Source organism: Lycium barbarum, chromosome 8 (assembly GCF_019175385.1).
Source record: "Lycium barbarum isolate Lr01 chromosome 8, ASM1917538v2, whole genome shotgun sequence".
Taxonomy (NCBI): Eukaryota; Viridiplantae; Streptophyta; class Magnoliopsida; order Solanales; family Solanaceae; genus Lycium; species Lycium barbarum.
The window spans coordinates 124,014,154-124,038,740 of record NC_083344.1 but is presented as its reverse complement, the minus strand read 5'-3'; the positions used below and the strand labels follow the sequence as shown (position 1 = coordinate 124,038,740).

At 34.9% G+C, this 24,587-nt stretch overlaps 3 protein-coding genes across 8 annotated transcripts; 1 reads left to right on the top strand and 2 right to left on the bottom strand.

The window, feature by feature from the left end:
- Window positions 1-376: 376 nt before the first annotated feature.
- On the bottom strand, window positions 377-2,971 carry LOC132607114 (receptor-like protein 46). The gene has a single exon (XM_060320938.1). It carries the CDS (start codon window positions 2,924-2,926, stop codon window positions 503-505), a length of 2,424 nt encoding a protein of 807 aa, XP_060176921.1. The 5' UTR covers window positions 2,927-2,971; the 3' UTR covers window positions 377-502.
- A 3,156-nt stretch (window positions 2,972-6,127) lies between these two features.
- On the bottom strand, window positions 6,128-7,081 carry LOC132608285 (serine/threonine-protein kinase WNK8-like). Its single transcript, XM_060322332.1, has one exon. The coding sequence runs from the start codon at window positions 7,079-7,081 to the stop codon at window positions 6,128-6,130; it is 954 nt and encodes a 317-aa protein (XP_060178315.1).
- A 9,742-nt stretch (window positions 7,082-16,823) lies between these two features.
- Window positions 16,824-20,959, top strand: LOC132607116 (pentatricopeptide repeat-containing protein At2g32630). 6 transcript variants are annotated; one of them, XR_009570201.1, is made up of 3 exons: window positions 16,824-19,520; window positions 20,100-20,173; window positions 20,301-20,959. XR_009570201.1 is itself a non-coding variant. In XM_060320948.1 (2 exons), the coding sequence occupies exon 1, from the start codon at window positions 16,953-16,955 to the stop codon at window positions 18,777-18,779; it is 1,827 nt and encodes a 608-aa protein (XP_060176931.1). In that variant the 5' UTR covers window positions 16,824-16,952; the 3' UTR covers window positions 18,780-18,792; window positions 18,896-19,721. The 6 variants fall into 6 exon arrangements, 2 of the variants coding, with proteins under 2 accessions (XP_060176931.1, XP_060176930.1); XR_009570198.1 differs by lacking the exon at window positions 20,100-20,173; XR_009570200.1 differs by lacking the exon at window positions 20,100-20,173 and having other exon boundaries at window positions 20,279-20,959.
- Window positions 20,960-24,587: the final 3,628 nt, after the last annotated feature.

Sequence of the window (24,587 nt, the reverse complement as noted above, 5' to 3'; positions counted from 1 at the left end):
AATGTACTCTTTACGAATGGAAATATTTATTAGTAAATTTATGCCGGAATGCTTCTTTTTCCATGTGTAAGAGAGCTGAGACGAGTCTTTTTCATGCTGCTTCTAATAGGAACAGAGGTTCAGAAATGGATAAATAAAGAGAAGTTATTCTGATATTTTAATAATAGAGAGACAAGCATCTCATATCTCTTAGAACAATCTGTCTGCATACAATAGATGGTTACCATACAATCCTACATTACTAAGATACATTATTTATATAATAGGATGACTCATAACTACTAAACTACATTTATGATAGGAACATATAACTTCTAGTAACTGTAAGAAACTGCCTAGCAGAATTGCTCAATCCTCCAGGATTTCTATATTTCTTTGCTTCTTCCTCCTTGAATAAGTATGAAATATACGTGGCTTATCAGTTTCTCAATTTGTACTATGTATCTTCTAGGGATTGACCAAATTAAAATGCTACTACTGCTTCAGCTCCGAGTCTTCTTTCTTATGAGCGTCTATGCTGTTGTTTAAACATCTTGGGGGTGCAGAATCCAGTAAGAAATATGACTATGGCTGATACAACGAAACCAAATGGGAATCCTATCCACATTGCTTCCCACGCAAACCATGACTCATTGCTCTCATTCACGGCTTCCACTGGTTGTGGTGGCTTGTCGTCGGGACAGTGCAGTTGAATTTGGAAGCCACAAAGACCACTATTATTAGCATAAAAAGTTGGATCATCCATTGTATCCATTTGACCACCAACTGGGATTTTACCTTTTAGATGGTTATTGCTGACATCCAAAGTAGTGAGTTGTTGAAGCTTTATAAAGGACTTGGGAATTGGACCAGATAAAGTGTTGTGAGACAAATCTATGCTCTCAAGACTCTCCAAATTCCCAAGAGTTGCTGGAATTTCCCCTTTAAGGCCATTGTAAGATATGTTAAGCATCTTGAGGCCTCTAAGGTTGCCTAAAGAAGATGGGATTTCACCAGAAAGATGGTTTTTTGACAAGTCCAGCAAAGAGTAGATGTTGATGCTGGCACTCGATGATAGACCTTGGACTGACCTCTTCCAGTTCACTATCAGGTCAGTGTACTCAATTGAGAAGGTGAAAAGGAATGAAATTGATGAGAAGGTTCTTGGTGTTTCAATCATTCCAACTAGATTTCCGACCTCTGCAGGGATGCTTCCGGTGAAGCTGTTGTGTGACAAGTCAAGGATTTGAAGATTACGTAAGTTTGAAATGCCACGAGGAACTGAACCTTGTAGGGAATTATTCCTCAAATTCAAGCTTCTAAGGGTGGACATTTCTGAGATAAAGTTTGGGAGTTCTCCTGTGATTCTGTTGTCATGAAGATCAAGATGTTCAAGCATGTAAAAATTGGTCAGGTTCCTAGCTAAACTGCCCGTAAAATTGTTGCCCCCTAAGGCTAAAATCCTACTTTCTTGTGAAAAGGTTAGAGGAACTTCCCCGGAGAAGTCATTCGAGGATATATCAACATACGCAAGAAAAGAAGTTGGACCAAAAACTGGAATTGTGCCAGAAAGTCTGTTCTTTGACAAGTCCAACAGAAGCAAGCGATAAATATTGGTGATGGAGCTCGGAATTTTCCCAGAGAAACTGTTCTCAGCCAATATGAGAATCATAATCTCGGTAGCATTACCCATGTTTTCTGGCAGTTCCCCTGAAAACCTGTTTCTTGAAAGGTGGAGAAGTGATAGATTCATGGATTGGAAGAGACTAGGAGGGAGAGAACCTGTTAGATTGTTATCTGACAGAATAACAGTTCCAAGCTCCATATCTGCAAGCCACCGAGGGAAAATTCCTTCAAGCTGGTTGTTACTCAAATCCAAGTAATCAAGACTTCTTTGTGAAGAGATCCATCTTGGGATCGGTCCTACAAGGCCACAAGACTGAAGGGACAGTCCAGATAACATGCATTGAGGCACTATCTTGGCATTGTTGTTCCATTTCAATGCATTTCTTCCAAGAAACAGATTTTTCAGAGCCTTTATGTTGAATAACGACAATGGAATTTCACCAGTAAGCATATTGTTATCCAACTTGAGAGTCTCCAACTTGGTCATGTTCTGTATTGAACTTGGAATAACACCCGTCAGCTTGTTCTTGCTCAAGGCCAAAGTTGACAGATTTGACAAGCTCCCAATCATTGTCGGAATCTTCTGTGAGAATGAATTTTCCCTTAAATCCAACACTTGCAATCCCTTCGAGTTCAATACTGAGAGTGGGATTCCACCAGAAAAACGGTTGTTTCTGAGGGACAATTCTTGAATCTTGGTGAGGTTTCCAATCTCCGTGGGAATGTTCCCACCAATAAAGTTGTCATCCAGCTTCAATGTCCTCAGCTTTTGAAGATATCCCACTTCAGGATTCAAAACACCAGTGAGCAAATTCCCACTCAAGTCTAGATATTGGAGGTGCCTCAAGTGAAAAACTTGTGGAGGAATAGAGCCAGTAAAGTTGTTCTGCGTTAAGTCAAGATGAACTAAGTTTCCAAGATTGGCGATCCCTTCACCCGGTATTTGGCCTTGTATGTGATTTGAGGACAAGATAAGCATCATCAAAGATTTTATACCAAAAAGGGGCGCCAAAACAGAAGAATTGACCACCACAGGCTCAAGAGATTGAAGGGAATCCAGATAGAGAGCAATCACAGCTCTAGAATTTGGTCTAGAATCACAAATGACTCTATCCCAACTACAACAATCAGAGGTGGAGTTCCAGTCCTCAAGTCCATTGATGAAGAAACCATCCGAAGAAGATGAATTAACAGCAATATTCTCCTGGAATGCAGATTTGAACTTGAGAAGGGCTTGTTTTTGATCATTTGGACAGCAAAAAGCAGCTCTAAAGAAACTGAGAAATCCCAGTGAAAGAAGTAGTAGGCATGTTTTAGTCATGGTGGATTGGTTGGTTCAGGTACTATCCTATATCCAACTGTCTGTTTTTTTTCTTTTTTTCTTTTAAACAACTAAAGAATTAATGGACACATTCTGGTTTTAAAGAAAGATTCTTCTTCCCATACTGGTTGAGTCAATGGATTGTGTATGACAATGACAAATGAGCTAGTTGATTGGAGTGGCATCTAGACATTGTGTAGTGGTTAGGTGAAGTCAATGAATTGAGTATTGCAGTGACAAATAATTAGTGTTTGCAGTTGACTATAGAGTGATAGCTAGTCATGTTACTATAGTGTGATAGCTAGTTGATTAGAGTGGCATATAGACATTGTGTAGTGGTTAGGTGAAGTCAATGAATTGAGTATTGCAGTGACAAACTGCAATCGACTATAGAGTGATAGCAAGTCATGTTAACTATAGAGTGATAGCTAGTTGATTAGAGTGGCATCTAGACATTGTGTAGTGGTTAGGTGAAGTCAATGAATTGAGGATTGCAGTGACACACTGCAGTTGACTATAGAGTGATAGCTAGTCATGTTAACTATACAGTGATAGCTAGTCATGTTAACTATACAGTGATAGCTAGTTGATTAGAGTGGCTTCTAGACATTGTGTAGTGGTTAGGTGAAGTCAATGAATTGAGTATTGCAGTGACAAACTGCAGTTGACTATAGAGTGATAGCTAGTCATCTTAACTATACAGTGATAGCTAGTTGATTAGAGTGGCATCTAGACATTGTGTAATGGTTTGGTGAAGTCAATGAATTGTTAAGGGTGTTATGAAATATCATTTGCCTGATTTTTTATGCCCGAATACTCTTATTTGCTAACCAAATCCATCAGAATATCCATGGCATTTTTTTCCAGCTAAACCTGAACCTGCAATGGTGGCATTTCAAAAGTTCTATAGGAATCAATATATAAGAAAGTTATAATAATTTTATGTAGACACCAAAGCCACCAAACTTATAATAATTTTACGTAGTTTCAAATACTCATATTTTGTTCTTTTAAAATAAAAACAATATGAGTCCAAAAGTTAGATGGTTTTACGTTGCTAATCTCTAATGAATCAGTAATATATTGGCCGTGCACTGGTAATGGAAAGATTTCATTGACCTGTTGGCCAATAATTCTTCATTGTCTCTTGATTGGTGCCATATATCAAATATATTATTATCATAGCGTATGATCATGGCGTGCTTTGAGATAATTATACTGCAACTTGAGTACTGATTGAAAGAAAGAACTGTTGTGTTTGCTTGCCGGTGAGTTGGGGTTAAATCAATGACTGGATAGTTTTGTTAGATGTTACAAATAATACCATCAAATTGATACTAGTGTTACTGTTAACATTTTTTTCACAAAGAGTAGAGAAAGAAGATTCAACTATAGTTGAGTTGAACAGCAAACTGTAAACTCTGAAGAGATTGTTGAAAGAGAAGTGTTGATGAAGATGCTGAGCTACAAGAAGGTGAAGACAAATGTTGAATAATCGAAGAGAAAGTAAAGCATGACGGTACTGCGTTTATTCAAAGCCAAGCTCATCTATACCATCTTCTAGTGATACTTCGATGTCTAGACAGCCACATTGTAATGATTCTTGATGTTGCTATGTTACTTTACCTTGCGGAAGCTGAGAAAAATTACATTTGTTTTGTATGTTGGAAAATATTACGCTTTATTTATGAATATTATGTGATATGAAATGATGACATTCGTGATTTTTGTTGAATATATATGAATCTTGTATGACTTGCAAATCTTATGTTCATTTTAGGAATACTTGTGAATATATGTATGCGCAGAAATTGCTATAATGTAATGCACATTAAAAGAAGTAAAACTAATTACGTATGTTTTATCGACTTATCAAGGGACTAAGCAAGGGACTATTCCCTACTAAATGTTTAGTCAACATTTTGTTATTTATTTGACGTCAACTGACGCTAAATTCAGATTACAGGCTCATTAATCCACAAATTAGTATATATTTTGTTATATACTTGGGAGTCAACTGAAGCTAAATTCAGACTAAAATGTGAAACTATACACATTTTCTCCCCCCCCCCCCCCCCCCCAAAAAAAATAAAAAAATGAAGAGAAGTTTACAGGAATAGCATGTGATGTGAGATCTAGTTATAAATAAAATAAATGAGCTAATGTGAGAATGTATACGAATTAATTATTGTTAATTAATCAAGATTTATAGCAAACTCATAAGATGCATACATAAATTCAATCTAAACACAGATTGCGAATAATTTCCCCCCTCTTAATTTCTTTCTTTTCAAAAGAAATACAGAGGAAAATTAGATAAGTTGACACATGTCATGGCTTTTGATTTAGTGTTACAACCCCATCGGCTTTTCTTTTTGAGAAAATACATAAAATGCCCCCTAAAATACATAACATCTAGCATCATTGATATTTCTCTTTCTCCATTAATATTTTCTTACTCCAACAGTACTAGACAACATGGCACTTTAAATCAGAAGGGTATAAACCGATTTTCGAACAAACTTATTTGCACTTCATTTGTTCTTGTAAACCACAGAATGATAATCAGATACAAGTAGGAGATTTAACTAATTATATGCACCGATAATGTAGAGAATTTTTAAACTGTCAGTGTATAGAGTTAAATTCATGTTCTAAAATATTGAATCCATAATCTTTTGTGGCATTTGTGTTGAAATTTAACTTAGTAATGCGCTATCATATACTGATTTTTTTTCCTTAAAATTTTATCATAAACGGCAATGGAAGTTAGGAAATATTTCATGCCCAAAGAATTCCCCAAGTTCTATAAACATTCAGAGAATTGATGACATTCCAATAACGATCGTATAAGAAAGAACCCCTTCTATGTGGGCTATATTTAACATGACATGTCTCCCATTCTAGAAATTATCACTTAAATACCAGCATTCTTTTCCTCTGACAAAAAAGATAAAATCTATCATAAACAGCATAAAGGAAAGAAACAAACAGAACAAACATGCAAATTGCACCAAGACAATATATTTACTTTCTCAAATAGCCAGTCAACTAAATTCTAACATTTACAACGAATTCTCGAAAAGAAATCGCTCTTGGCTATTCTAAAACTTTTCCAAGAGACAATGTGTGAGAAAGAATCAATCAATTACACGCCTTAATCCCAAACAAGAACGTGTGTGATTCATCCTATTGCCATCATCACACCAAATACAAATTCCTGATATCCCTTGCACAACTATGTAATCCCCTTACAAAACTGGAAGCGGGAGCACAAGCCTCTAACGTCGATAATCCGCCATTGCAAACAAAGAACGGATCTTTCAGCAACTCTTCTGCAGATGGCCTAACAGACATGGGAAGCATGCACTTTTCGATGATATCTTTCACTCTAGAGTCCTTTACCTTTCCAAGAGATTTAGGCTTAACACCAGTGTACACTTTCTTAAATATCTGAATCCCATTACTGCATTCCATATACGGATATTCACCAGTGACCATCTCCAGCAGAGACATCCCGAATGCATATACATCCACCAGCTCGTTGTATTCCCCGTCATAACACTCTGGAGCCATGAATTCAGGTGTACCCTTAGCCTCTTTCTCTTTCAAGAAATTACCCTCCATAAGACGAATCGCCAACCCAAAATCTCCAAGCTTAACTTGCTTCCCACCACTATCAACAAACACATTGTCACACTTGATGTCTCTATGGATAATCTTCGGGCTCTGACTATGGAGAAACCTCAAACCTTCAAGAATCTGCCTGCCCCAGTTCTTGATACTCGCTAAATCAACGCCAACACCATCATCATCGTACTTGGAAAGATACTTCTTCAAGCTGCCAGAGGGGAATAACTCTGTGATCATGTTTAGGGTTTTGGACTTTGAATCGAACCAATATTCGAAACACTTCATAACCCTTTCATGGTCTAAGGACTTCAACATCTTAGCTTCAGAAAACAACTTTTCGGGGTCTTTTAATGCTTCATCTTCTCCATAATATACGATTTGGTTCCATGCAACTTCAATTTCCTCAACACGGTCATACCCTACGTACACTTCTTTGTAAGCACCTCCTCCTAACATCTCGTTGTATCTAATAAACCTACCACACGGAGATTTCTCTACAACTCTACCTAACTCGCAATCCATCGTGCAAAAGAGAGGTGATGAAAGTACTGCTTGAAGGCTTACTAATATATATACATGGTAATCCTAGTTAGAACAGGTTATGGAAAAACGACTTTAGGAAATAAAATGGAGTAATTCATAGGCGTAGTAATTAATCCTAGTTAGAATAGGTTAAGGAAAGAAAAAACTTTTTGGAAACTAAATGCAATTACAGTCTTTGGTAAGTACCAAAGGCGCGATTATCAGGTGCATATTTCGCTAGATATAATTTTACTACCCTTCACTTGTTTCCTAGTTCAACTGCTAGTTCCATTATAATTTACCGTATAAGTGTGTGCATAATTAATATTACATAGAATTAATTCTTTTGGTTGTTACTTTACCTATGAGTGGCGTAAGCTAAGTGTATTGAGGGGTATTCAATTGAATCCTCTTTAATTGGTAGAGAAATTACCGTGTATGTCGGGTGTATACAATTTTTTTTATGTATATATAAATTGTTGAATTTCCTTGATAATTAAGGCTCTTTACTTATTATGCAAGTTTGCATATTTTTGAATTCCTTATTAGAATTTCTTTGCTCCACTCTGACTTCTAGATTTTCTAGAACAATGCTAATTAAACATTCTTATCTTAAAGGTCATTCCGTTAATTACTCATCATATAATCAATCCACAAGTTTTAAGGACTTATTAATTTTCGGTTGCCAAAAATCTTAACAACTACTCCCTCCCTCTAATTACTTTTACTTGTTCACAATGGACTTTATCCGCCGCTTAAGAATAGTAAATGAAATGCATATTTTATCACAACACTCATATTAAGGGTGTATAGTTTCAATGGACTTGGAAAATATTTTGGGGAATAAGTAGTTAACGTTAAGAGCAAAATAGGAAAAATAAAATTGTCTTTCTCTTAATATGTTAAAGTGGACAAGTAAAAGTGAAAATTTATTTTTAGTATAGTGGACAACAAAAAGTGAACGAAGGAAGTAGCTAGAAAGCCGAGAAGTGAAGTAAGTAGTCCTCCTGCTACAGGACAATGAAAAGAGTGAAATTCTAACTCCAACTTAACTTTTGCTTGAAAAAATAGGATGGGATCCATGCAAATTTCTATCTAAATTTTGTATGGGGATTGGCATTAACATCCACTTCGCTGGATGTAGAACTATACGAGGGAACCTCAAGAATTTCCCCCCAAATGAACACTTTTGGCTGCAAAATTTCACTGGAGATACCATGAATTTACTCCCTCCGTTCATTTTTACTTGTCCACTTTTGACTTTTCACGCTATTTAAGAAATAATAAATAAAGAGTGTATTTTACCATGATGCCCATATTAATTGGTATATAATGGTATTGGTTTTGGAAAATGATTTGGAATGAGTAATTAATGTTAAGGGTAAAACAGGAAAAAAGAATTTGTCTTATCTTGATATGTAAAAACTGACAAGTAAAAATAAAAATCTATTTTAGGAATGGTGAACAAGTAAAAGTGAACGGAGAAAGTGATAATTTATTTATATATATATAGACATAGGCCCGCCACTTGGCGCTTTATCCCCCGGGTACAGCCTTTATCTTTTTCCTCCAATTTTTGTGGTTTTCCCTATTTTTTCCAAATTTACCTAATTAATAACTTGTACGTCGCAACATATCAAGTTTAGCAAATGGTTTCTTCTTTCTTCATTGACGACGTCTATTCCAACACTGATCTTTGTTTTCTCTCTTCCATGTAAAATAAAATTTCGCTTTCCTTTCATCTGGTCATTTCTTCGGACGACCCTTTTCTAAGCTTGTCAAGTGGGTCGGGCCGGGCCGGGCCATATAAATGCGGGTCAAATGGGATCGGGCCGGGCCATAATTAGTGGGCTAGGTTGGGGGCCGGAAAGGGGTGTCCGACCCAGCCCCCTACCCGGGTAGAAGTACATAGTGGGCTAAGTGGGCTGGGCCCGATTTTAATTATTTTTAAAAAAAATTCTAATACTAAAATTTATTAAGTTTGATACTTTAAAATCTAGTTGTTGTCAACTTTATTTTAACCATCAAGTCCGGTGTGGTTGCATTTTGAGCGAGTAGACGAGGAATATGTTAAATGTCAACATTGTGGTCAAATATATCTCCATAAGTCCGAACCGGTTTTTGGGGGTACCAGTCCGTTAAGTAGGCACTTGGACAAAAGGCACAAAATTGAACTTTGAAGTCTATCTCTTCTTTAAATTTCTCCATCGATGCTAGCGTTTTGAACTTTTCATTTGTAATAAGTTAACCGTTCAAGTTTGTATGTTTTGAATTTGCAATGTTAGCAATTTAAGTTTGAAGTTTTATTTTAAATTACTTATGTAGTCTTGTATCATATTCTCAACTTTTTATAATTTTTAGCACTTAAATAGCCTTTGGGAGTTTTCATTCCAACAACATATTCAAGATATACACAAATATACCATTAACATATACAAGATATACATAAATTAGGATTTTTTTTTTTTTTTGCTATAAATAAGCTAATCTTTTTAACCCCCCCAAAAAAAATGAAATGAAATCACACAATAACTAAATGAGAACAATGCACATGAGTTTTGATACTTAACCAAAGTTCTTAATTTAATTATCTCATCTGATCCTAAGTCCTAAAGTCATGTGCAGATTGTCACCTCTCCATCATCGGCGGAGACATTTCAAATAAGCGGAAAAATATTTAATTATTATTACATATAAAATGTTTGAAACTAATAAAAATCTTAGACATTGGTTGTTCTATATTTTCGTACTTCATCACAATCTATCTTCCAATTTCTCTGTGAGTTGATCCTTTTATTTCATTTTAACGATTTTGTAAACTCAGCTATCAGTAGGGATCACTGATGACATAACATTTTGACATAACTATCGTCCTTTTAATTATGCTAATTGATTATTTTTATAATAATATCCATGATGCTCAATAGTGTTATTATATTAATTTGCTCGAATCATGTTCACGAAAAGATGTTTTCTCTGCCGCCATAATTTTTGGTGTTACCAACTTATTTTTTTACAGCAAATAGGAGAAAAAAGAAGAAATGGTGGAAGTTACGAAATTTGTCATATATATATGTAAAAATGCCTATTTATGATTTTTTACCAAAAAAAAAAAAATTCTAAGTGGGTCGGGTCAGGCTGGGCCCCCGGTGGGCCAGAACCCGGGTTGGTGGTGGGCCAGGCTATCGAGCTAAATGGCATGTCCGACCCAACCCCCTAATTGTTTCCACTAGCCCAGCCTACCACCTTCTTACCTGGTTGGGGGGCCGGGCCGATTATGGGCCAGGTTAGGTGGGTCGGTCCCGGACCGACCTGGCCCAATTGACAGGCTTACCCTTTTCTTTTAACCCAACCGTTGGACATCCATCAAGGCCACTATTAAAGTTCCAGCACACAGTGGCGTACGCAGGATGTTTTATAAGTAGTGTCAACATTTTAATAGAGGTGGGTGATTCATTGTTGTCACACCAGACTCATCTACACTCAACACTTTCGACGTGAAACACAAATTTATGTGCAAAAAAAAATATTAAAATTGCAACAAGTTATATATACAAATACAATGGGTTCAATATCAAAAACCTTAAAGGTTGAACCCATAGAAAAAGAAAAAAAATAAAATCATAGAGCTGAAATTCTTGATACGCCTCTACATTTTAAAGAAGTAAAAAAAATGAATGAATCATTCAAACCACATCGTATTTAAAAAATACAATTCATATCATATTAATTAAGCGTAGTGCAAATATGACTATTATAGATCATCTACACAAATTCCTCTTCTTTTGAGATGTAGGCATAAAACTCGTTGATAAATGATTCCTTTTTGGAACAATAGAGTATGAAGACGATTCTAGGTGCAATAGTTTTGTTGATACTTTGAAGGAGGTAAAGGGTTTAATACCAATAGATTTCTATTTTTTACTATTTTAGATATGGGAGATTTAAATTTTTTAAAAAATGAGCAGACGTTGAGGCTTGAACTCGCGGGCTTGGTCGTTGGTGATGTAGGTCGTGACCACTGTGCTAAGAAGCATTATCTATGTAGAAGCGTCACTCCTTTTATTTATCTATTTTATAACGTTTTTTCATGTATAAGCAAAAAGTTTTAGCCAAGCCATGTCGGATGACACTCCTTGGCCCTTGCTAAATCCGGCCGGGCAGCACAGGGCTAAAAAAGGACAAGGCTTAATGCCCTGGAAAATCAAAAACTCATAAATTTATTCCTTCTGAAATTCTAATCCAAAATTTATGCTTCAGATTTGATATTCTTCACTTTTTGCTCTCTTATTCTTTTTATTACACGGAAAACGATTTTGAACCGTGTTTACTATACATGCCGTCACCAAAATATCAATCTTTTGGGCATTCAACTTCACTTTCTTGCAGATTCGATCACAAAGTCGAAAAGAAACATTTTTCCCAGTAATTGAAGAAAAAGATCAACCACTATTATCATTACTTGGAAATGTCCTTCCTCCCCCCTTTTTCTCTAAGTTAACTTTTTGTATCAACATCTACTTCAATTTGATTAATGTGCCTACTGTCGGAATTTCCATCACTAAACAACTAACATGAACTTACACATTTGGAAGACTTCTAAACTAATAGTAGCTATGTTAATGATAAATAAGTTATTTTTAAAATTTGTTGACTAGTGGTACTGATGATGCCTCTTCCCCTACTCCTTCCGTTGCGGTTTGTAAATCTTTTCATTTGGGTAACGAGGTAAAAGTTGATATTCGTGTTGTATCGCCTCCCACTACGGCACTGTCGTTGTTTCCACGACACTCCTTGTCACTTTGGTTATCAAGTAGCTATTTTATCACATTAATTATATAGGATTAGGATACTCATAAGAAACAAGCCTTCTAAGGTCCTTTAACTTTTGCGCTGCTTAATTTTGACAATTGTGATTGAAACTCTGGAAACTTTCTTTGAAAGTGCAGTAAATTTGATATAAAAAAATTATATTGTTACGGTTGATATGTTGTTTTTATATACAAATTTGAGATTCAAAAGGAGATAAATTATGTGCTTATTTGCTGCCTTTTAAATTATTTTCAACTAGCGGTATAAAAACCAGCATCCTGCTACAAAATGTCCATTTAGTTTGTATTTTTTCCTTAATGTAGAATGCTGAAGATGGCCTGCATATGGCTTCAGTTAGTTTTCATTCTTCCTGGTTGGCAGTTGAAGAGATTTGTGATTTGCCTTTTCTAACTTCTTCTTTTTTTAATGCAATTTTTTATATATAATAAAAGTGAAACTCAAAAAATAAAAGTAAGGGGGGCTAGGCCTTATCTTACCAATCACCTTTTCTAATTCATCTGATTGTGATGCCATTAAATGCTAACCCTAAGTAGAATGAGTCAATAGTTCCATTGCCGCAACAATGGTTGCTCATGCAGGGGCGAATTTAGGTAGGAAACATGGGTCACGTGAACACATGGTCGCGCGACTAAACTCGGTATATTATATATATTATTCTTAAAATATATCTAATATTAACTGAAGGAACACATGGTCAAATAAGATTGAGTGGAATACTAGTTAAGTGCTGACATTAATCCCTTAAGGTCCTGGGATCAAATTCAACTAAATGCACTTTTGCATCTTTTTTTAAAAAGTAAAAATAAAAAAAAAAATCTTAGGTGAACCCATTCTTTTAAAATTTTGGATTTGCCTCTGCTCATGGAATGTCTAAATTTCATTAGTTTCTGTCTGCGTGTAGTTATCGCCTTTGTGACGAAAGCTGGAGGCTTTTCTTTTGTTTTATCGAGGTAGAGGACTGTGGTAGAGGGGCTAGAAAATAATTCACCTATTGAGATTATTGATAAGGCCTTTGAGAAACTCGGAAATGATATTGCCATTGCTTCAGAGTATTGTGTTCTTACATTGGGTTTTGTAAGGTTCTTCTCTTGATAATTTATTTGGCTCTATCAAATGATTTGTTTTCCTACCTTGCAAAATATTGCTTTTGTTTTCCCTTACACAGTATTGTAGTAACTGTTTAAGGTTAAAATAGGGACCATTATAGCTTTCTTGGTCTGTTGGGTTCTCTATTGTGGTTTCATTGTTCAGTTGTGCATATTCTGAAAATATTGTTGGTTGATCTACTGAAGAGAAGTACATTCTAAACATGTTTTTCAAGAGCAGAGAAGTAGCGGCAGAACGATCTTCAAGAAGTGTAGTTTCTGGAACTGGAGTCTTTTTCTTTGTTTTGGTAGTTTTTTGCTGAAATGTTCTTCGCCACCAGATAAAGTTATTCACTTTAAAGAAAGATTACATTCAAGTTTTATCCCCTCTGTGAATTTGGCATATTTTTGTATCTTCACTTTAGCGGTCGATTTTGGATCAGTCCAAGGTGAAAGTTAGCATTATTATAATTTATTTCACACCATAGAATTAGAAAAATAGAGTCTTGATATGAAGATTTGAATGGAGGGTAAGTGTACAGAAGATGTTTGAACTCCTCCTCCATTGTTCTCTGAAGCTCTTCGGTCTAACCTTAGGTCTTTGATCTTTCCCTTGGAACTATTTTAAGACTTTTAAATTTGATTTATACTCTGATGATCAATGAAATCTGGCATTGGGGACGTACAAAATTTGTTACAACATCTGAGTTTCTCTCTCTCTCATTTTATTAAGATGATAATCCAGTCTTTTGCAACCATAGTTAAATAAATGTTGAGTTGATTCATGTTGTTGAAGCGAATAGGTTTAATTGGAGCGGGTAGGGGAAAGTTTGACAAGTTTGACTAAATGTCTCATCTAATTTGAAGACATAATTGCCAGTAGGGATCTATTGTAGCAGTTATGAGGCTGAGATAGCAAGTTCTTTCAACCGCTTATGTCAGATTATAGTAAAGCTGGGAGATCTCCATGGGACAAGAGTGTTTTATGGAGCCATTGACAAAGGTGCATTGGGCTTTGCAGACTTCAATTTATTTCTCTGAAGACTTTTCAACTCTTAAAGGGCATGTGTTAGCATTGTTATTTGTGGATTCATTCTACGACTCAATCAGTCAGGTTTGTTCTTCTTCTTCTTTTTTTGTTAATTAATTTGGTAATCGCAACAAAGTATTTGCTCTTTAGGTAATTCATTTGTTAATCATCACAAAATATTTGCTCTATCGATGGTACTATTGTGGCAAATTTCTCATTTTACTCTTTTTGTAGAATTTCCTTCAAGTTTCCTTCAGAGAAGTACTTGAGGAGTTTGTTGTTTTATCTACAGGTACCATCACCACCGTTTCATTCATATATTAGCGGTACCGATGATCCTTTATTGGTTTAGTTGCGTCAGTGTTATTCTGCTTAATATGAAAATTAAAGTTGCATATATATAGTCTATTTTTTGTTTGATCCAATGTTAATACAATATACTCTACCTTTCCTTCTATTTGAGGTAGTTCTCTTTGCTAGCTCTTCTTTCCTACTGTTTCTTACATGAAGACCTCATCCTTGTCCTTTGACTCGGTGCTATATGCTCTCATTCAATTCCCTTTTTTTAATTTTCTAGATCTTGATTGGGAGAGTCTAGTTAGGTATAAAGTAGTCAAAAGTAGTGAATTGATGGATAAACATGTGCTCTTATAAATGCAGGGGTTGTGAGTCACACTTTTTTGGGATGCCCTGCATGTTTGTTCACGATGGACCGGCTCACATGAGATTTTCTGTGGTGCCTATTACCAATGTACCTTAACATGATGTGATATTTTTCGCTTTGGGCCTACGATTTTTTCAAAAGACCTCACATAAGTAGGTCCTCTTTCTTTCATTACCATAATTCACGAGTCAGAAGTGTTTACGCCGCACTCCGCCATTTTCATACTCGTCTAGCCAAACCATTGGTTCTGATACCAGTTGTTGGGCTAAACGGTCCAAAGATACTCTTAACATGATGTGATATTGTCCGCTTTGGGCTAAGCCCGCACGATTTTTCCAAAAGGCCTCACGTCATTAAGAGTATCCAACACCTTATAAGTAGCTCATTTTTCTTTTCAGCTACCAATGTGGTACTTTGTTCGCACACCTAATACATAGCTGCCTATATTACTCAACCAGAAGAGGTTATGAAAAATATTGCAAACAGGTCAAACTTTGACGAGGTTTTAATTTACCTTATTCAATTGAGATTATTCCTCAAGTTTGATGGAATTAGGCAGGGAAATGGAGAAGATTATCAAGCCAATGACTCTCACAAGTAAGCATCCTTTTATGGTTGACGAACTCCTTTTTTTTTTAAGAAAATAAAATAAAAATAAAGGTGATGTCCACCTCGCTAATAAAATATACGTGAAGGAGGTGCTTCAGATCTGCTTTTTGTTTTAACTTTTTATTTATGCAAGTCCATTCACATATTGAAGACCGTCTATTTTTGAGGTAAACATATGAAATATCACTCTTTCGGTGGATTGTTTTCAACTTCCACTGTCATATTGGTTGTTGTGTATGTAGAACCTTATTGGCATATTGGCATATATCTGATGGTATCTATCTGGTTGGCTCCTTAAACCTTCAAGACTCCTTGTATTTTCAAAATTGTGTATGTTAATTGTTTCTTAGATTTATTCATTGATTTAGGCATATCAATTTGGTCTGAATCTGCTGTATTTCTGTACCATTTGACGTCATATGAAGTGTCAAACTCATGGTATGCAGGTGATGGACTGATTCTTTCCACGACCGTCCAAAAGGAACAAACTTTTTTAGATAAATGAAGAGTCATCCAACCTTTTTCCACTTTTGAGTTTATTGGAAGTAGCTTCTGATAGAGCATACTGTCTGTTTACATGATTGTTTTTATTTATATAGCTCTTAGACTTGCAAGTGTCTGGTGCTTCAAAAAAGAATGTATAAAATAAGTTCGTTTATGATTAAGTAAATATGGGACTGGGGGAAAGGCCACAACAGAGACACTGGAAATTATCGATAAGGGTGAAGTTTTCCTACATCATATCATTGTATAACAAAATATTTGACAAGATACTAAGTACTGTACGCTACAACTCCACAAGTAATCTTTAGTTTCCGCAAAAACATACTACTCCCTCCGTCCCAATTTATATGAGGATTGACCTATTTGGAGAGTTAAACAACTTTTTCTTTCACTCAATTTCAAACATAGATTTTTCGAATATTTTATAATAAAATTTACATATTTAAAAACTACATAAACTAATGATTTACAATATATGAAAAGAGTTGGAGAAAATCATAGTAAAAAAAAAGTTGTTTGACTCTCCAAATAGGTCAACCTTCTTGGGACGGAGGGAGTACTATTTTTAATATGTAGGTGTTAGAAAGAGATTACATCATAAATTTGACGAGTTCTTTCACAACCGCAAGAAGCGCGGCTAAATTTACTAGTTTAATATATTTACAAGACATAATTGGTATAAATAAGGGAAAAAGTGGTTTTAGATTATTTTTATTAGTAATTTATTGGTAAATCTAATATTTACAATAATTACGGATAAACAATATCAGTTATTGTATAGTACGTTCAAGCCACACAACTAATAAAGATATAAGTAACCGTACAATCTATCCAAATATTATAAAATAATACAGTGTGGAAACACAAATCTTTAAAGTACACCTTCTACTCATCCAAACAACTTAAAGGGACTTCTTTTCTACATAAGTGTTAAAATCGAGGACTTATGAGTAAGTTTTAAAAAGTATTTGGGCCAATTTCAACTCTTTCAAAACCATAAAAGGTCTAAAATTTAGTTAACGCCGTCTTCCCCAGAGTTTCTGAAGAAACACATTACTACTACACCTTTTGCTCATCCAAACATGTCATCAATCTCCTTAAATTCATAACACTTCCATTGTAAAAATTACAGCTTTATGCTCAAAAATGTCAACTCAAAACTTTTACAAAACTGTAAAACAACTTTTTCCCAACAAACCAAATCAAGAAATTGCCAAATTGATCTCCAATACACTAATAAATTCCAGTTCTACAAATGAAATACCCCCTTCTTTAATTTCCAAAGTTAATCCCCAAATAACCCATCTTGTTCTATCTAACCCATTAGTCCCTATACAATCTTGTTTAAGTTTCTTTAAATTTCTCCAAAAAAACCAATCTTTGAGTCACCAAAAACCCAATCTTGAAGCACATATAGATTTGGTTTTGAGACTGTTTAAAGCCAAGAGATTTGCTGAAGCTAAGAGTATATTGAATGTTGTTGCTGCTAATGATGGTATGATAAAACCAATTTTAGAAGTAGGTTCTTTGTTTAGTGAGAATCATGTAGAACATAAGGTTATAGGGAAGATTCTTGATATGTTGTTTAGGGTTTATGTTGATAATATGAGGTTTAAGGAAGGTTTAGAGGTATTTGAGTATATGAGGAGTGAGGGGTTTGAGATTGATGATAGAGCTTGTATGGTTTATTTGCTTGCTATGAAAAGGCGAAAACGATATGATTCGTTGGTTGAGTTTTTCGAAAAGATGGTTGAATTTGATGTGAGAATTACTGTTTATTCGATGACGATGGTGGTTGATGTGTTGTGTAAAATGGGGGAGGTTTGTAAGGCAAGAAAGATCATGGATGAAATAATGGTTAGTAAAGGGGTGAAACCGAATGAGTATACTTATAACACATTATTAGATGGTTATATGAAGAAGTTAGATTTTGTGGCTATAAAGGAGATTTTGATGACAATGGAGAAAGAAGGGTTGGATCTTGATGCGACGAGTTATACTCTTTTGATTGAAGGGTATTCTAGTTTTGGAAATCTAAAAGCGGTTGAGAGGTTGTTTAAGGAAATAGAAGGGAAAGGCATAGAGCCAGATGTGCATTTATATACCTCTATGATTAGTGGTTGCAGTAAGTTAGGCAATGTGAAAAAAGCGTTTTCGTTGTTTGATGAAATGGTGGAGAGGGGACTCGTTCCGAATGCTCATACGTATGGAGCTTTGATAAATTGCTTGTGCAAGGCTGGACAGATGCAAGCAGCTGAAGTTTTACTTAATGAGATGCAAAGTAAAGGTATTGACATAAGTCGAGTTATATTTAATACGATGATGGATGGTTACTGTAAGCAAGGTAATATAGACGAAGCATGGAGGCTGCAGAGAATTATGGAGGGCAAAGGACATGAGTCTGATGTATATGTTTATAATATAATTGCTACTGGATTGTGTAAGTTAGATCGGCGTGAGGAAGCAAAGACGTGGTTGCTTTCGATGGTGGATCGAGGCGTAGCTCCAAATGAAGTTGCTTATACAACTTTGATCGATATTTATTCTAAGGAAGGAAATTTTGTTGAAGCAAAAAGGATACTTCGAGAGATGGAATCTAAAGGAGTTAAGGCTAATACAACAACGTACAATGCCCTAATAGATGGTTATTGCAAGAAAGGTATGATGAAGGAAGCATATAGGCTAAAAATTGTTATGGAATCTAAGGGCCTGATACCTGATCGTTATACATACACCTCACTTGTACATGGGGAATGCATATCAGGAAAGGTAGATAATGCTCTGAAACTTTTCAACGAGATGCCTACAAAGAGTTTAGTTCCGAATGTGGTGACTTTCACAGTAATGATTTCTGGCTTATCGAAAGAGGGCAGATCAGATGAAGCCTTTAGATTATATGATGAGATGATAGAGGCAGGACTTACACCTGATGCTAGTGCATATTCTGCTCTTGTGGGCAGTCTTCATAGTTGACGTTTATTTAGTTGTAAGTCCTAAACTTCAGGTAACTCAGATATTGCTAATTGGAGGTATAATAGATGGTTCAGTATGTCCTCCGGATGTCTTACATGAAAAGGAATATATTGCAGGACATTCTCAGCTATGCGATGTGCCTGGCTTGTTGCTTGTTATTACAGATATTATCTTGTCCTGGGACATGGTCTGCCATAATCTCAAGGTTGATATTTACTTAAAGATTCAGGAAAGAGCAAAAGCACTGGTCAAGATAGTCAGATTTAAGCTGCTTGAATTCCTCTTATGAATTTAGCACAATGATCTTACAAGAGAGGATGATAGAGCTATGATAAGTTTTGTTTTGTTACGTGTTCGTGATGAGAAAACCACTGCTTAGTGCATCATCTCAAACTTTGGAGGGTTTGGTTCAAAATATTTTGCTCGTTTACATGTTTTTTCTTTAAGCTATATTGCTTCCTTTGGCGTCCAGTATGATATTGTCTTGAGAATGGAAGAATCAGAAGAAAAGAAATGTATCACTATGGAGATGACGGTGGATGATGGCAAGTTTGTAGGTTATGTCACATTTTTTGGCTGAGTGGTCAGTTATTCTCACAAGGAAGAAGAAAAAGAGAATGTTGTGAGATGTGTTTCTTGTACCAGATGATGAAAAAGACTTCTTCAGATATGCACTGTGTTCTAATACTGGCCTGAAAGAATAGATATCATGTGGCAATTCTCATCATTGTGGCTTCTGAGGTACAATATCTATGCAGCACCCAATCCAATTGTTAATAAGTTAATATGGCGATGACCTTTGTTCCTTGGCTTGAATTTGACACAAGCAAACTTGTTAAAGATGCCGATGCTCTCTGCTGATGTATAGCTTTAGGTTCCTTGTATTTTACCAGGGAAGCGATAAACTGACTATATATGTGATTTTTTCATACTTGTTTTCCATATTCTACTTTCATAATCCCTTCTGAAGCTGGCTGCAACTCTTGAAAGAGATGAAGCATGAGTTTCTGTTTTTCAAAAGCTTGTTTCATTAAGATTTTTTAAAATTTTTTGTGGGAAAAAAAATGATTTAAGTGGAGTTCCTCTCACAGAACATTTGCACAACTTAAGAAAATAACTCTCTGTACACGTTTTTTCTTTTTGCGCAAAGTTTTTTCTTCAAGAATTTTCCATACGCCTAGTAGCTGACTTTTTGCATCATCATGGGGGTCATTCTTATATTATACTATTAGCTATGAGATATCTTCGTCACCATTTGAAATGACTATTTTATTCCTATTAAGTCTCTGATTAGCAGATTGACCCTCCTAAGCTTTTCAGATGGTGTAGTTTGATAAAGAACTCATGATGCTTGCGGCACTTTGCAGTTTGCTTCCATCCGTATGGATTTTGCAGTATGAAATGTTATTTGAAAATCCTTATACTTTGTTACTTCCGTTCCCCATTTCACTATTTTACTATTTGCTTTCATAGTATGGTGACCTACTGCTATTTGTCAGATTATCTTGGCTCTCTTTGCAGATTCTTAGCGATGAGATGAAATGTAGAGAATATGATCAGGGGAGGTTCAGGAATGGGAGGAGGAGGATTAAATCCATTTGGTGGAGCAGGGGTAGCTATATATATACATTCCACTTTGAAGGAGGAGTGTTTCCTGGTATTGGATTTGGTGAGTTCGCTGGTAGTAGATATAGTGTTTTTGGCCTTGATGGAATTTGTCGTCATACTTAACTAAGAAACTCCAACTTGCATGGGATTGAGGCATAGTTGTTGTTGTTGTTGCTGCTCAACTAAGAAACTCATATAGCCGCCTTTGATATAGAGTGCAGAGAAGTATGCTCTTACGATCTTTCCCTTGAAGTTTTGTTTTGCCAATAGCTTTCTCCTCATGAAATATTAAGTTGCTGTTGATTGAACGCAACAAAAGACCCCTTGTTTCGGACCTATAACAGGTTCATTTGTAGACTGGCTAGGTAGGCTGGTACATTGGGTAGCAAATAACTCATGGCCGCTTGTGATATATATATATATATATATATATATATATATATATATGACCAATGAACATGCTCCTACGATCTTTCCCTAGAAGCTTTATTTTTGCGACAAAAGACCCCTTTTCGGACCTATAACAGGTTCATTTGTTGTGCAAGCGATATGTTATTACTTTATTGAATAGATTTCAGAAGCCAAGTGGTGAAAAGAGTGCATAGTAAGTCCTATATTTGTTGTCCATTCTATACTAGTTTACATAATTTCAAAAATTATTATTCCCTGTCTCCCCTCAGAAGGAAACACAGTTTAGTTCTTTAAACCAAGACAACCAGAAGTGAAGAGGAACACTCGGATTTTGTTCTCTGAAATATGTGACGGCAAGAATCGTTGTTTCAAGCGACAAGTGGGATTCTTGTCCTGTCAAACTTAAGCGGTGTTGCTGTTGAAAGATTGTAAGCTACCCTGATAATCCTTTCCAATTTGCCAAAAAGAAAAGAAGATAAATGGGATTGTTTAACTTTGATAATTAATTGAAGCACTTCTAAGGTTAAGGTTAACCATAGTAGACTAATACATGCACTTTACTTGCATAAGCTCTGCTTTGTAAGTCTTGCGATAAATTCTAGCATAGGTTTTTTTTTTTTTGAGAGTTATCTGTCTGGACTGGAACCTTGAACTAGGATAAAAGCGAGGGATCTTAGTAGCTCCGTTGATTGGCTTCCTGAACTTTTACCATGTTGGTGAGGATTCGATTCCCCCGCCTTATAATCCCCTTTCTCATTTTCCCTTCCTGTACCCCCTATTTAATAATAACAAAAAATTCAAAAAAAACAAAGAACTAGGGATAAAAGCCATTCCATAACTCGGTTATCAAATAGAAGATGTGCATAAAAAGTGTTAAGTCCTGTATCAAGAAAAGTTCACTGTTTTTCAAACCGTGGGTCAGCTGTAGGGTATACATGGACTGGGTTGGTTCGGATTTTTTAAAGGCCAAATCAAATCAATTGCATCGGGTTTTTAAATCTATACACCAAACTAAACTAACAAAAGTCGGGTTTTTCAATCTCGGGTTTTCTCGGTTTTTTCGGGTTTTTCGGGTTTTTCCCGGTAAAATCTTCATACAAAACATATAACTTGTACTTCAAATGTTTCTTTAGTCCTAATAAGATACGACTATCTAATTAAGATATTTATTAAGAAAATAACACAAAACGTGATGAGAGATGACATTGTACTAAAATATTCAACGAAAAAAATTAATGAAATTGCATAAAATAAAATTTTCATAATCTAAAAGTACTAAGTCATGCTACAATAAATACAACTAATTTATAAGGCATGTAGAAAATGATCATAATCTTAGGGGTCGTTTGGTTCAAAAACAAATTACGCTGGGATAAGTTATGCTGGGATTAGTTATTCTGGAGTTATTTTTTATTGATTGTTTGGTATGTTGGACTAAAAGTATTATACATTGGATAATTTCTAAAAATAAGAGGTTTCTTCCTTATCCCGGGATAACTTATCCTGGGATAACTTATTCCACCCTGTGGCAGGTATAAGTTATCCCAACACTATTTTTACTCCTGGGATAACTTATCCCATGATTACTAACCAAACGAGGGATAAGAAATTGCTAAATTCTTATCCCAGGACTATTTATGTTTATCCTTCATACCAAATGACCCCTTAAAGTACTAAGTCATGCTAAAATAAGTACGACTAATAAGTATTAATTACATGACTAGATATTAAAGAAAAAAATAAAATTAAGTTATGTATTTTCACTTTCTAAACTAATATAAAACTAAAGAATAGATATCAAAATTATTGTCATTCCAGTGTTAGATATGAATTTCTTCTGTTAGCATTAGTATTGATTTGATTTTTGTTGAGTTTTATTTGAGTTACTAATATCATTGAGCGATAAAACTTATTAAACCATTCAAAATTCTAATTCCAAGCTTGAAATAATATGTTAAAAGACAAAAAACTATGAAAAAGTTAAAGAAACATTTATAAATTACATTATAAATAAATATTTCTATGTATAAAATATGTTTGAAATTTTATAAATGTAATGTCGGGTTGGTTTGATTCGGTTTGACTTTTTTTAGCTAAAACCAAACCAAACCAATAGTGTTCGGGTTTTTCTTTTTAAAACCAAACCAAGTCAAACCAAATCACTAGTCGGGTTTTTTTCTCGATTTGATTCGGATTATCGACTTGGTGCGGTTTGTCGGTTTGCTTTGTACACCCCTAGTTAGCTGGCTCTTTGAAATTTATGGATTATAAAAAAAAAAAAAAAAAAGAGTTTACCGTTCTTGCACTATGAGTATTGAATCTATGAGTCTAGCCAAATTCATCATGGAAGAACTGTACAGAAGTGGATATTTGGTAGGACTTGTATTTTGTCACATAGAGCGAAACGTCTCTATAATTGCCATCCGTTATAACAACATTTCACTATAACGGCCTGATTTTCTTCGGAACCGATTTTTCATGTTGTATTTTACTTCTGTATAACAGCATTCTATCTATAACAACAGCGACATTCATTATAGCGGTACACTCTATGTAAAATTAACTCTGTATAACAGTCATACTCAAATATTGTGTAAAAATAAAAAGCTATCGTTAAGAGTCAATTGTTAAGCTCTTAAGAAAGCCTTCAAGGGAAATCTATTGCATTCCCTGAAAGTTTGGACAAAATTCTTCGTAAATTCAAGTATTATATTATCACTAAGAGGCCGAAATTTACGAAACAACCTATGATTGTAGAATTTTTACGTCAAACTTGAAATATTTAAATTCTCAATTAATTTTAAATGCATATGTTTCTTAAATTTTAATTCTTTATTGGTATGGTATGATTAGTTATGGATTTATTAGTAATTTATTAGTTTTTTCAATTTTTTATTAATGAGGTATGAAAATCAATTGAGATTTTAAAACTAACAAGTATATTTTCTTCGTTTATATGTAACATAAAAGGTAAAGAAACATAATTAAGGTTTGCGTACTTTTTTTTTATAATACCGAAATGAGATCTAAATATCAAATGTCAGTATACATACATAACAACACCTCACTATAGTAGCCATGAAATTTTCGGATAAACGCTGCCATTATAAAGAGGTTTCACCGTATAAAGGGAAGAGGAGGCCAACTATTTTATAATCGACTAGCAAGAAGCCAGTAAGTAAAATTCTTGTCCTGATCTAGTTAGGGGACATAACTGAAGAGATGGACTTAAACGAAGCAACATGGACAATGCGAATTCATATAATCAATTTTAACTTGTTTGGAGTTGATATCTAGCAAGAAATATATCTTATTATACTAAAAGGAAGAAGCTCCAATCTTCAAATTTAGATTATCATTTTGCCTTAAAAAAAATTAAAATCTAATTAATTAGTAATATTTTAATTACACAAAACTTGGATTAGAAGTCCTGCAGGCAGCAGCAACACTTTACTGCTTCACATCAATTTACCAAAACTGTTTCCTCCATAATTATTTACCCACCATAATTATTCACTAGTAAAACATGGATAATTTTAAGAGTTAGTAATCTAAAGAGTTTTAAAAATGAAGAAGGGTCAATTTGAAGCGTTGGTAATGTGAAAAGTTTTTTTAAAATGAATAAAGTCCATTAGGACTCCCAAGTTCCTCCACCCACGCTTCAGCCCTGCCTATAGCATAAATTTCCTCTTATTTTCCTTCCAAGCTCCTCTTTTCTATTTTATCTTGAATCAGCTTATATCCAAGTCATATGTTAGTTGTTTGTTATGTTTTTTTGTCCAATGATTT